The 14,467-nt window shown below is 37.7% G+C and overlaps 1 protein-coding gene across 2 annotated transcripts in view; it reads left to right on the top strand.

Moving 5' to 3' along the window:
* LOC123477915 (disks large 1 tumor suppressor protein-like) overlaps nucleotides 1–14,467 on the top strand; it is a 597,612-nt gene that overhangs the window by 231,721 nt on the left and 351,424 nt on the right. For both annotated transcript variants that reach the window (XM_053925692.1, XM_045182013.2), the window contains exon 3: nucleotides 4,812–4,957. In XM_053925692.1, coding sequence (XP_053781667.1) covers nucleotides 4,812–4,957 — 146 coding nt within the window. The remainder of the gene's footprint in view (nucleotides 1–4,811; nucleotides 4,958–14,467) is intronic.

Here is a 14,467-nt window from a genome sequence, read left to right as displayed (position 1 = left end):
CACACCCACACGTGAAGTAACCATAGTAAGCTCCGAAAAGGTTTCTGATCTGCAGTGGGGAGAGGTGACTCCCCATCATACTATCCCTAGCAACAGGAAGGCTGGCCTGGGAGGAGGCGAGAAGAGCCTTTCCGCAGTCACTTCTATTCCAGCCTGTGAGTTAATGGATAAAAATGTACACAGATATGTTAAGCATTCTGCACTCTTGTTATTTCTTTTCTTTTATTGTTGTTAAGTAGATCATTGCAGATCAATTTGTGAGTCATACAAGAAAAGCATTTGATGACTGGAGTCATATTTTAAAAATTTAATTCAAGTCATGTAAAAGGATGTCCATTTCTCCATCACTCACCATATTCACCATTTGTCTGATGAATTCTAGCCATTAAAAAAAAAATCAAATCTTAATCAAGTGAAAAACGATTCCCCACTTCTGAGGATATCAAAAAAATTTCTCAGTTGCTGAAAGGCATATCTCTCAGAGGAACTCGAAGGCTCTTTTGAGGAAGTAGCACCATCATTGAAATAAACATGGCATGTCAGGTTGTCTCTGCTGGGAAGCAGATGAAGTATTTTGAGCTTTTATGGTTGTGCTTAAAGAGACAGTCCTACTTATTATGGGTTCCCTTTATCGTGCTGTGTGACATTTGAAGACCCAGATGTGTCAGAATCATCATAACGAAGGCCAGGTCTCATCTTTACAATGTAGATTAAAACAAAAGAGAGAAATTGGACTGAATAGGGACTGTCTCAGACATCACCGAGAAGCTGATTTTTTTCTGTTTTAATGTGTCCTAAGGCAAATAGTGAAATACAGCTCCTTTTGATTGAGTTTCCAGCTAACTGAATCTGAATCAGTTTAGCCAATAACGCTGTAGTTATTGTTATTTTTCAGTCAATGGGAAGACTTCTCTTGCCAATTTGCTTCTCTTACTGGGATTTTTTCACCCCACCCTTGACTCTGAAGAGGAAGAGGGTTGTGATAACTCAGCAGAGGATGTTTGAAATGGGATTGTAAAGCCTTAGGTTCTATATTCAGAGGCGTTATTTCTTATGTCCAGTGTTGCTGGTGGATCAGAAGCCATTGACATCACCTGAGAGCAGAGACTCAGGTCCGCTCCTGACCTTAATTATAATTTGCATTTTAACAAGATCCCCAGGTGATTTAGTTTCACGTGTACATTGGAGTTTGAGAAGCACTCATCTGTAAATATGACAATAATTTATAAAGTATTTAGAAAAACAATTGTGAGGTCAAAATGGGTATGTCTAAGAATTGAAAGAGTTTATTTTGAATATATGATCAGAGGTAGCAAAACTTTTTCATGTGAAGGAGGAAGGTGCAAAATAAAAAGTGCTGGCTGTGTGCCCAAAGCACGTACACATGAGAACAGAGTCCAAAGAATATGCAGGCTGAGTGTGAAGAGATTTGACTTTGCTAATGATTATTCTTCTATCCAAGCATTCAATAGAGAATGTAAATGAACTAAAATTAGCAGGCATTCATTGTGCTAACTAAATATAAAAAATGATGCTAGATAGTAGAGAATACATGGAAAGCTAGGACAATTCACTCATTTTTAAGGGCCTTGTCTGACACTTCAAAATTACTTATTGAATTGAAATGTTGAATGGAGGGTAAGTAGATGAACAACTTCTCATATGAAGTTGAATAGAAGTAACTCTTAAACAGATCTGAACAATACTTTGTGGGACTAGGAGGAAAGAAGCAGCATTGCCCATCTCCCCCCATAACTCCCCACACGAGCGTTTTTTCCTTTTTATTGGTAGCTGCGTGGGTGTTCTTACTCTCACACATGTCCTCCTCAACTGAACTGAGTTTTAGTAAGAATAATTCTATGCTGATGGTATTTCATACTTAGATCTGTGACTCCAAACATTCTTTTTAGGAAGCCATAGTGCTGAGACTGGGCGCTGAGGGAGAAGTAGGGTTTCTATGTGTCAAAAGGGCATCTGGGCAAGGGGGAGAGGTTGCACAAGAGATGGGGAGGGCCAGAGCTCTGGCAGTGGGAATGGACAGAAAGTGGTGATTTTTGTGGTGGTGGGGATGTGAGAGGGTATCAAAAGGAGATGCTTGGAAAGTGATGAGCAGATATATGTCAGGTATTCAAAAATAATGCTGATTAGGTCTCACCTATAAGTGAATGCCTGTCATATATCTGCTCATCACTTTCCAAGCATCTCAAACAAGCAAGCAAAATTTAACCAGAGACATTGAAATTAAGAACAAACTGACAGTAACCAGAGGGGAGGTGGGGGGAAAATGGGAGGGAAAAGGGTTGTCAAGGAACATGTCAGAAGGACACATGGCCAAAGCCAAAGGGGGGTAGGATCGGGGGTGGGAGGTGGGGATGGCTGTGGTGGAGAGAGTGGTGGGGAGAAAATGAAGACAACTATACTTGAACAACAATTTTAAAAAAGAAAAAAAGTAATGCTGACTAACCAGAAGTAAACTTTAACATTGGTCAGAGAATTATCTTCAAATTGAAGTAATCTTTGACTTCATTAAGATTATCTATCTTCTTCCTCTCTAGAGGTTGCTTAGGCAGGGAGAGTAAGTAGACAACGGAGTTAAATAGACTGAGCACTTCATCAGATTGGGGGGTTGTAAGTTAATGAAGATTTTCAAATTTAATAGCAAAATACTGTCCAAGAGCATTTTTCTAAGTGTGATCAAGTCACTGCTATTTATTATGTTTCAAAGTATAGCTTGGTATACATCCTTAAAATAAGTATGATAAATATGCTTCTATTTCTGGATAATTTATATTCCTTATATTTCAAAATTTGGCAACTTGCAAATGTTGCTTAGCAAACAGTATTTACATCCTTAAAATTGATGTAAAGAAATCTTGAAATTTGACTATTTTCAAGAATTATATTTCTTAATTTTTAGAAGTAACATTTCTTTCCCTCATTCTGCCTGTTCATTCTTATTAGATTCTTGTTATTTGCTTATCTTTGTGATTGTGACCATAGCTTCTTTAACATTTTACATAGTTCTATATCCTATGTCAGAAAATTCCAAACTGAACAATAACCAGTCGCCTAACCTGAAGTTGTTGTTCCTGCTGAATTTCATCCACATAAAGATGCCGTATTTTTTTGGTTGATGATCTTTGATTGTGAGCTCATTCCTCAATCCTAATCTATGAGTGTCCTTTAGCCTTAAGATTTACTTTAGAAAACATTTTCTTTTGCTGCTGCCAGTAGCCAGTGGGGAGCCACTGACACAGAATTACTTCAGTATCCCCTGGGGATCTCAACTCAATGAGAAGGTTCAAGGGTTTTCTTCCTTACTTCTACTTACTGGTATAAGGCCCATTACACTGATAGAAGTTCTGCCATTGGTACCTGCCCTCAGAACAATTCCATCCCTTTTGTCTGTTCACTACTGTTACTTCAATTTCCTAGCTACTCTGATCTCAGCTCAGGGTGTGTGTGTGTGAAAGATTTGTCTCGGAGACTTACACCATCTGCTGCAGCATCAGTACGTTTCAAAGCATGCATCCTGTCTAATCCAGCGCCTCATTAATCTTCAGGGCACTTAGCCATAGTGTCAGAAGCAGATGTCCTCAAAATCACATTTCATATATTTTTAATCCATTTACGTTGTAAACTTGAAGATGGATTTATGAAAGCGTTCATTTTGGGGGTTATTTGGGCAGGTTTGTAACAGTGATTGTGCAATGTCTTTTAAAAAGACAATTAAAAATAACCTATTTATTTTAGAGTAGTTTTAATGCTTATAGAAAGGTTGCAAGGATAGTAAGAGAGTTCTAATGTATCCCACACTGTTTCCCCTACTGCAGGGATGTCAAAGTCATTTTCATTGGGGCCACATCAGCTTCGTGGTTGCCTTCAAAGGGCCCAATGTAATTTTAGGACTGTATAAGTGTAAACTCCATAACTAGGGGCAAGGAGCTCACTGCTGCCGCCAGGTAGAAAAACAAGGGGCCGGGCTGGATTTGGCCTGCGGACCTTGTGTTTGCCACCTGTGCCCTATTGCGTCTCATATGTCACTGAAGGCAGGAGGAGAAAACAGTGTTGGCCTGAAAATGAGTAGAGACTGTAAATCCAATGACAAAGAAACTATACACAAGCATTCTACATTTGTAATATGATTAGATTCTTTGGTAGCATTCTTCATTTCTTTGTGGAGTTCCCTGAGCTCCTAAATAATTTTTAAAAAATAACCTACATTAAGGTTTCCTCTTTGTGTTATAAAGTTCTATGGGTTTTGACAAATGCTTCATGTTAGGTGGTCACCATTGAGTATAGTTACAGATTACTTTCATCACCCTGTGCTTTACCAAGTCAATCTTCCTCCCCTGACCCAGAACCTCCAGCAATCACTGGGTATTGTCCTCTCTGTGGTTTTGTGTTTTCTAAAATATTATAAAAATGGAATTGTACAATGAAAAGTGCAGCCTTTTAACCAGGCGATATACATTTAAGGCTCATTCATATTTTGCATGACTTGGTAGCTCATCCCTTCTTATTGCGGAATAGTAGTCAGTCATATGGATTTACTATTTTGTTCATCCACTCAACAGTTGAAAGCCATCTTGGTTGCCCCCACTTTGTGCAGTTATGAATAAAGCTGCTATAAGACTTCTCATGAAGATAAAAATGTAATTTTCAGGATTTCCTCTATTCTTATTTTTCTCTGGGATACATATTTACACACTTGTTTTAATCAGCAGAATTTTCCATGTACACATGCATGCACAAGCTATTTATGAGGTGCTACATGACATTTTGATTCTTCCCTTGTATTTTCTTCACAGATATTCAAGAATTTTATGAGGTGACATTGCTGAATTCTCAAAAAAGTTGTGAGCAGAAGATAGAAGAAGCCAATCAGGTTGTACAGAAGTGGGAGAAGACATCCCTTCTTGCTTCATGCCATGATAACCTCCAAAAGTCTACAGAGGTATATTACTGAGGCTTCTGAAAGAACTAACTACCGTATTTTGCTGTGTGGAATGTGTACCCACATTCTGTGCACATTATACATGGGGTTATTATACCCATGGTATGTAACCATTGTAACCATATATAATGCACATCCTTATTTTTCCTGCAAAAGTTTGGGCAAGAAAGTGCACTTTATACACAGCAAAATATGATTAATAGTATGATGTATGCCTGGGAAGAATAGTACTCATTATCAACAAATGGCAATACTAATACTAGAAATGTGGTTACAGCTTAAAGTTAACATTATTCTGAATAAAAGGGTTTATTGAGACACAGGCTGGCCAGAAAACGGTCAGGTCCTGAGGCATGTGGTCTGAGCCAGCGGGGCTGGATGGAGAAGACAAACGTGCCCACTGTCCCGGGGTTGATGGAGCTCTTCTATACAATGAGTTTGGGGAAGAGAGGTAGAAGTTGTTTTGAAAGAATTTATATTGGCTATAAATAAGGGGGTTGTGGGGAAAATGTGAAGTGCGGAAAGTTGTGGGCTAAGCAAATAGCCCACAAGGAAAATGTGTTTGATGCATCTGGATTGGTTGTGGGCAGCAACCCAGAATGTGCAGGCATAAGCAAAATGCGGCAAGGTCTGGTGGTTGGCTGATTTTCCTAGGTAGCTCTCTGGGTGTTGATTCAACATTTCAACGTACATTCAGGAATGTGATCAGTCTTTTGTTGGTTTTGGTCTGTGGCTGTTCAATAATGGGCTTCCTTGTCTCTTAATCCCATATGGCCTGCTGTAATTTAATTCAGGACATTCCAGAATTTTTAAAAAATATTTTTAGGCAATTTCTATATGCATAGTCCCACACATATATCTCATTTTACACAAATAATTAAATATATACTTTTTATTCTCAAGGCAATTCTATTGTTTTTAACTCTTCCATTTTTGCACATCTCCTCTTTTACTCACTTTCTGCTTATGTTGCATTAGCTCTACCTTCCTCATGTACAAGGTAACTCATCTCAACATCTTAATGTGTTTAATCCTTCTGGACTCATATAGTTCATATAATATGTTTTCATGTATAAACTATATACATGTATATGGGAGATATATATCTACATATTGAGTATGCATACATATACATGCACACAGAATTGTGAAAAGCAACTGTTTCTCAAAAAATGTTCCTATTATATGAAGGTTTCTTCAAGTTGGTGTAGCTTTGATTTGTTCTTCTGATGGATATGTAATATTATAGTGTGGGTATATCATAATTTATTCATTCCTCTCTAGATAGGAATTTACTGTTTCCAGTTTCCTTCCATTATGATTAATGCTGCAATCTGCTAATTGCATGTACATCCTAATTTACTGATACTTTTATTCTATAGGGTAGATTCTCAGGGTGGGATTATTGGCTCCAAGGGTGGGCAAACTTAATTTGAATGAGTGTTGCCAGACTGATTTCACCTTTCACATTTCCACTGCCAATGCACGTTGGTGCAGTTTGACCTTACATCCATCCCAGCAATAGGTGTTGCTGCTCTTATGTCTTGCCAGGAAATTTAATTGGTTTATGAACAGATGCCAGCAATATAAGGATGAATGATGAAAAAAATCCACACAGGGTTCTAGCCATTTATTTTTCAATGTCAGAATCAGGATAGGCCAAGAGAGTTAATGTAATGTGGGTTTTCCTACATGCGATGTTAACATTAAAAAAAGCTGTGTATTATGCATCTTAAAATGTCTTGTTTAGGAGGACCTCAGCCTATGGTGATTTGCACATTGGCCAGTTATGTCCAAAACATCAGAGCATGAATGCACACTAATGCCAGTTATGTGCTGCTGAAGACAGTCTGATTGCTCTTCGATAATGGGCTATATGAGGCAAAGAGTCAAGTCTGGCTGGTCTTTGTTGAAGACGACAGTGGGCCCAGGAGAAAAGTATCTTTTATTTGGGTCTCAGTGTATTGAGCCAGGACAGTGGAGGATCTTGTCCTGCAGGGGTTGGCTTTCCAAAGTCAAAGTTTGAAAATTGAATCCAAATTAAGTTGTTGCTAAAATGGTCTATGTGATAAACAATTTTGAGAAATGGAGCCAAAATGAAGTTCATAATTAGAAAAGTTTAGAATAAGGAACAACAGCCTAGGTAGATTCAAACGATGTAATGCAAATGTTTGTAAGTTTTTAAATTTTCACCTTGTGTCCCTTCTTTTGAACAAAACATGTAAGCTCTTTAAGAGCAACAATCATAAATCTTCCTGATCTCTGATTCCTCTGAACCCACCAAAGTGTTCATCACATAGTAGGTTCAAGAAATATATGTTGAATGAGAAAGAAGTCCCTGTAAGCATCTGTGGTTTCCAACTTCATTCTGGCCTCTGGGCTCCGTGCGTATCCCATTCTGTTTCTGTTTTTCCCGGTCTCTTAGCTGCGTCTCCCCAGGATGCCAACTTAAACATAGAAGAAACTGGTGTGCCTCAGGTGATCAAAGCTGGCGAAGGATGTATGGATTGTATCCTCTGAAGCAATAACAAATGATATTCTTATGTGACTGGTACATTAGCTCTAGAAACAGAGGTTTCAAAAACACTTAAGGCAATGGATGCACCACTGGGATATTACTTTCTAATGGGTTATATTATACTATTACATTTATTTAAAAAAGTTTTATTAAGACATTCAGAGCTTTTAAAAATCTTTGATAATGCAGGAAAATGCAAAAGGAAGTATCTACTTACAACTGTACTTTATTTGTATGAGGCAAAATTAAAATTAGTGGTTGATATAATGACTTTATTTTATGGGTTCAGGTTTTGACTTGGTGTTCTCTATTTTTTTTTGTTTGTTAGTAGAGTCAGTTCAATTTGTTGAAGTATATTGTCAAAGTAAAAACAAATCATGGGAGCATAAGAATGAAAAGTTCAGGGCAAATAACCATTGGATTAGGTGTTTTTAAGACATGTGGGTATCAAATGGCTTCTGGCTGCAAGATTTCAGTGATATTTTAATGCCAATGAAGTGTCTCTTCATTCAGTCCCCCAGTAGAAGGCTGCACAAGAAAAGGCACCCTTATACACTGAATGTCTAGATGCCTGGCACAGGAGCATCTTGAGAAATATCACACTGCATAGAAATTTTAATTTTATTTTTTTGTAAACTAACATGATCTTAGTATTAAATTTTGAATCTTCCAAGAGGCAAAAGCATAATTTTAGTCACTTTAGGGTTTTCTTAAAGCATTTTTGCTGTATTCTTAATCATCCCCTTTTTTCCTATACCATCATTTTTTTTGTTTTTTTTTTTTTTTTCTCAGCAGGAATTCCCTAACTACCTATATCCTGTACAGCATCTCACTGAGAACAGATACATTGTGTATTACTGTCCATTACTGTGTTGAAGACAGTGCCTCAGTGACTATTAATGGGTTAAACGAGGTTGGTGGGGGAGATATATAGAGAAGCACCATGATCATCAATGAGCTTCCACTACGAGACCATTCCTCTTGGGGCATTTCCTTTCTAATCTTCAGGAGTCATTGCTCTTACGTTGGCATTTGCAGCTGAGATGCATACATTTCTACCTGGTCTCTAGCTACAAGGTCTACTTTACCATCTGTTCTTCCTCCTCATTCCAACCACAGAGCTACTTCAAAAATATTCTTCTGTATGTCTCCTGTCCAGATGGCTAAAAACTAGTAGCAAAATGAGCATTTGGCTGCTTTCTACTCTTTGTGGGATACGATGGGACTTTGTGAGGCTGCTCAGGATCTTCTATATGAATATTCCTTTATGATTATTTCTGCTTTATTCCTTTGTGCTCCATTGGTGTTAGGGAACCTCTTTAAAGGGTTAGGGTTGGGAGAAGCATGCAAGTTGAAGTGATTCTCATAAAAATTTCCTTTTTCTCTTTGTCTACACTTTTTTCTCATTATTTAACATGAGATTTTCACCAGAGAGAGATGGAATGTACTATGTAGTTGGGGAGAAACATGTTCCATTTGACTTGCATATTCTTGTAAATCTTTCCATTCTTACACCAGAACTATAGCTTTTAAATTTAAAAACAAAAATAGGCATCTGTGCTTTCTGTTCTTATATTCCTTGGAAGTTCTGGAGGTCTCTAGTATAGCAACTCAAATGTAGAATGATTAGGGTAAAAAGGATCTCCAAGAAAATCCCATTGTTAATAAATCACTCTATCCCTTGGGAACAGATACAGAAAGATTTGCTGCTTTAATGTACCAGATATCCTAAATTTGAATTTGAATTTCTGCCTTGCTACAGGAAAATTTGCTATGAGGTAAAGAGGATAGCAGATAGACACCCCTAAATCAGTTCTAAGAAAACAGGAAAAAAAATAAAGTGAAGCACGAGTCTCAAAAATCTACCCCCCACCTAGTTTTATTGAGATACAATTGGCATACAGCACTGTGTAAGTTGAAGGTATACAGCACAAAGACTTCACTTACATATGTAATGAAATGATTATCACAATAGTCACATCCATCATTTCTTATAGCTACAAAAAGTAAGATAGGAAGCAACATTTTTCCCTTGTGCAGAGAACTTTTGGGATTTACTCTCTTAACAACTTCCATACACACCATACAGCAGTGCTAACTATAGTGACCATGTACATTACATATCCAGTATTTATTTGTCTTATAACTGGAAGTTTGTACCTTGTAAAAAGTTCCATATGAAAAGTTTGTTTCTAAAAGATATTCATGAAAAATGATGCACATCTTCCTGTTCAATCCAACTCAGTAATTCTTTAATTATTTTTTACTGTGTGGTAGTATTTCTATACATAGTGTGTTTTTGCTGCAAAATAAGCCAGGATGATGAAAAATGAGATTGGACTTTTATGGCATATACTATGATGCTACATCATATTTAATGTAATTTTAAGTGATTGGTTTTCTACTGCCCTATTTTCAAACAGTGTATATGCGTTCTAGAAACCTTCACAGATGTGAGGTCTTGAACATTTTTGGTAGAGCATAAAAGATAGTGCATCACTCCTTTGTCAAAACCTCCCAATATCTTCCCACTCAGAGTAAAAGCCAAGCTCCTTCCATGGCTTATAGAGCCCTACCTTGTGTGACCCCAGTTATCTCTGATCCAAATCCTCCTACTCCTCATTCACTCCTGTCCAGCCTCCTTAGCCTCCTTACTGCTTCTCAAACACATAGTCTCAATCTTTGCACTTGCTTTGTCTCTAGCCTGAAATGTTATTCCTCCAGATACTTGCATGGTGTGGGGGAGTCACCTCTTTCAAGTCTTTATTGCCACCTTTCAGTGATTCCTACAGCATTCTATTTAAAATACCTTCTCACCTGCTCAGCACTCTCTGTTACCATTTCTTCCTTTGTGTTTGTTCATAGCACTTACCATTCTCTATCAGAGAGACATTATGACCTAGTTGTTAAGAGCAAGCACTTTGTGGTCAGACAGTTTGAGTTTGAGTGCAGGTTCCACCACTAACTGGCTGTGTGACTTTGGGGAGATTACTTGGCTCCTCTATATCTCAGTTTCTTCCTCTAAACTGGGATTTTCACAAGAATTAAATGCTGGTTTTCCCTTTCAATAAAATCAAAGCTTCATGAAGGCACAGATATTTGTCTTCTGTTTATTGCCTTTTCTCCAGCACATAGAATCCCCCCTCCCATTCTATCAATAATTTGTTGAAAAGTTTAGTTATATTATTTTGGCTTAGAGCAATTTTTCCCAAGCACAACTATACTAAAGTGCACTCTCTATTTTTGGCAAGGGCCATCTGAATCTTCCTATGACAGCTAGCTGTATTCTTAGAATAAATACATAGTTCAAGTGACAGTTGATGGAATGACTCACTCATCCATTAATTCTTTTACTTAAATATTAATTGTCTAGAAATAAACCCATGTCTCTATGGTCAATTAGTATTCAACAAAGTTGCAGAAGCATAAAATGGAGTAAAAATAGCCTCTTCAACAAATGGTATTGGGATATCTGGACAGCTACATGCAAAAAAAAAAAAAAAGAAAGAAAAAAGAAAAGAAAAGAAAAAAGAAACTCGACCACCAACTTTCGCGCCATACACAAAAATAAACTTAAGATGGATAAAAGATTTAAATATAAATCATGACACCATAGAAGTCCTAGAGGAGAACATAGGCAGGAAAATTTCAGGTATTCCACACAGCAATATTTTCACCTATATGTCCCCTAGAGAAAGGGATATAAAGGAAAGAATAAACAAATGGTACTATATCAAATCAAAAATCTTCTGCACAGCTAAAGAAAACATCATCAAGGTGAAAAGGTAACCAGCTGTATGGGAAAATGTATTTGCCAGTGATACCTCAGACAAGGGTCTGAGCTGCAAAATGTATAAGGACCTCACGAGACTCTACTCCAGGAAGACAGACAATCAATCCAATTAAAAAATGGGCAAAGGACTTGAACAGACAGTTCTCCAAGGAGGACATACAGAGGACCCAGGGACATATGAAAGGATGCTGAGCATCACTAGTCATTAGAAAAATGCAAATTAAAACTGCAATGAGATACCACTTCACACCAGTCAGAATGGCCATCATAAAAAAATCAACAAATAATAAGTGCTGGCGATGTTGCGGAGAAAAGGAAACCCTAGTGCACGTTGGTGGGAATGCAGACTGGTGCAGCCACTGTGGGCAACAGTATGGAATTTCCTCAGAAAACTGAAGATGGAACTGCCTTTTGGCCCAGCAATTCTACTGCTGGGATTATACCTTAAGAAACCCGAAACACCAATTTAAAAGAACCAATGCACCCCAATGTTCATAGCAACATTATTTAAAATAGTCAAGTGCTGGAAACAGCCTAAGCACCCACCAGTAAATAAGTGGATTAAAAATCTGTAGTACATCTACACAATGGAAAACTACACAGCAGAAAGAAAGAAGGAGCTCCTACCCTTGCGACGGCATGGATGCAACTGGAGAGTATTATGCTGAGTGAAATCAGCCAGGTGGTGAAAGACAAATACCATATGATGTCACCTATAAGTGGAACCTAATCAACAAGATAAACAAGCAAGCAAGATATAACCAGAGACATGGAAATAAAGAACAAACTGACAGTGACCAGAGGAGTGGGGTGAGGGGGATAATGAGGGGAAAAAGGGGAAGGGGCAATTCAAGGAACATGTATAAAGGACACATGGACAAAGACAATGGTAGGGGGTGATTGCATGTGGGAGATGGTGCAGGGGAGAGGAATGGGGGGGGAAATGGGGACAACTGTAGTTGAACAACAATAAAAAAATTAAAAAATATTAATTGTCTAAGTTGCTGTGTTAGACTCTGTGCTAGATACATTCACTAGGAAACACTTAAGTTTAAAAAAATATATTTCTCATTGACCCTGACCTCAAGGAACTTGTTCTCTAGTTGAGAGTCTGGACTTCTAAGGGTAAGATATCATCTCGCACCTGTCAGATTGACTATCATCAATAAATCAGCAAACAACAAATACTGGTGAGGATGTGGAGAAAAGGGAACCCTAGTGCACTGTTGGTAAGAATGCAGACTGACACAACCACTGTGGAAAGCAGTATGGAATTTCCTCAAAAAACTAAAAATAGAATTGCCTTTTGACCCAGCTATCCCACTTCTGGGAATATATAGGAAGATACTCAAAACACTAATTTGAAAGAGTATATGCACCCCATTGTTCATTGCAGCATTATTTACAATCATCAAGACTTGGAGACAGCCCAAGTGTCCATCAGTAGATGAGTGGTAAAAAAGCTGTGGTACATTTACACAATGGAATACTACTTGGCCATAAAAAGAAGGAAATCTTACCTTTGGGACAGCATAGATGGGCCTGGAGCATTTTATGCTAACAGAAACAAGACAGTCAGAGAAAGACAAATACCGTATGATTTCACTTATATGTGGGATCTAATGAACAATGTAAGCTAACAAGCAAAATAGAGGGGAAAGTAAAAAATGAGTCCATTGGGATGGTGCCTGAAACACTGACTTTGTAGTCAAACAAACCTTGGGTTAGGTATCTTAGTCCTGCCACTGCTAGTGATAGGACCTTGAGTAAGTTATTTAATGACTGTAAACTTTAGCTTCCTAATCAATAAAACAGGAGTAATCATTGCATCTACCTCAAAGGCCTTTGAACTTATTAAATAATATTATCTATATAAGGTGCCTATTATATGCCTGGTATAAGTAGGCACTCAATAATTCTTATCTGCTACTATTATTGACTTAACAGATGCCTCGAACGTTGATAGATTATGTAAAAATAGGCAGAAAGGACATTCCAGGCAGAGGGAACAGCCCGAGTTAAGTCAGAGAGATGATAAAGTATGGGGTATATATGGGAGATTATAACTAGTTTTGCTTGACTGGAGTGCAGAATACATTAGAGGAGATTGGGGAAGTAGGACGATCAAAGGTTACTCTTCACCCTGAAATAACTACTGGTACCATTTTGACATATTTCTTTCTAGAAATTTTTTAATCCAGTGTACATTTATATAAAAATTGCTTATTATACCAAAAACTATGGTATATTTACACAATGGAATTCTACGCAGCAGAGAGAAAGAAGGAGCTTATACCCTTTGCAACAGCATGGATGAAACTGGAGAGCATTATGCTAAGTGAAATAAGCCAGGCGGTGAGGGACAAATACCATATGATCTCACCTTTAACTGGAACATAATCAACAAAAGAAAAAAGCAAACAAAATACCACCAGAGACATTGAGGGGGGGAACTGTCTAGCAGTGGCCAGGGGGGAGTGAGGTGGGGACAGTGGGAAGAGGGGATTGCAGGAACTATTATAAAGGACACATGGACAAAATCGGGGGGGATGGTGGGGGTGGGGGAGGGAGGTGGGTTCAGCCGGGGTGGGGGGAGGGAAGGGGAGAAAAGGCATACAACTGTAATTGAATAACAATAAAAAATAAATTTAAAAAAATTGCTTATTATAGAACACATGTTGGAAATATAGATAATAATATTAAACATCTACATAGTGCTACTTATGTGCCAGACACTCTTCTAAATGTTTATTAATCCCTATTGCTTCACCCCTGGCTCTTCCTAACAGATCTATTATTTCTTCTAAGACTGATTTCCAAAAAGGAAGTAAAATACAAGAAAAACACAAGAAAAACTTACTTTGAAATATTCCTAAGGTAGTATGTGTCTCCATATATAAGAATATTCTGATTTGATACTTCATAGCTGGTCATGTGGCAATATTTCTCTTATAGTCTTCTTCTAACATGATCTTGCTTGGTTCAGTCTAATTCCATTTCCATAATAGAAGTTATTTCTTGGGGTACACATTTTTTAAAGACATTCTGTAATTAAAAGGGGGAAGGAGAAGCTAGGAAGGTCAGGAGTTATTGATTACAAAGATTTTTAGAATGAGATTTATACTATTCTCATTGGTTGTTCCTCTGAACCTTATTTGGTAGTGTGAGCTTTCCATATTACCACTTTGCAAGGAGATGA

Source organism: Desmodus rotundus, chromosome 5 (assembly GCF_022682495.2).
Source record: "Desmodus rotundus isolate HL8 chromosome 5, HLdesRot8A.1, whole genome shotgun sequence".
In the NCBI taxonomy this organism is placed as follows: Eukaryota; Metazoa; Chordata; class Mammalia; order Chiroptera; family Phyllostomidae; genus Desmodus; species Desmodus rotundus.
This window is presented reverse-complemented; position numbering and strand designations above follow the sequence as displayed.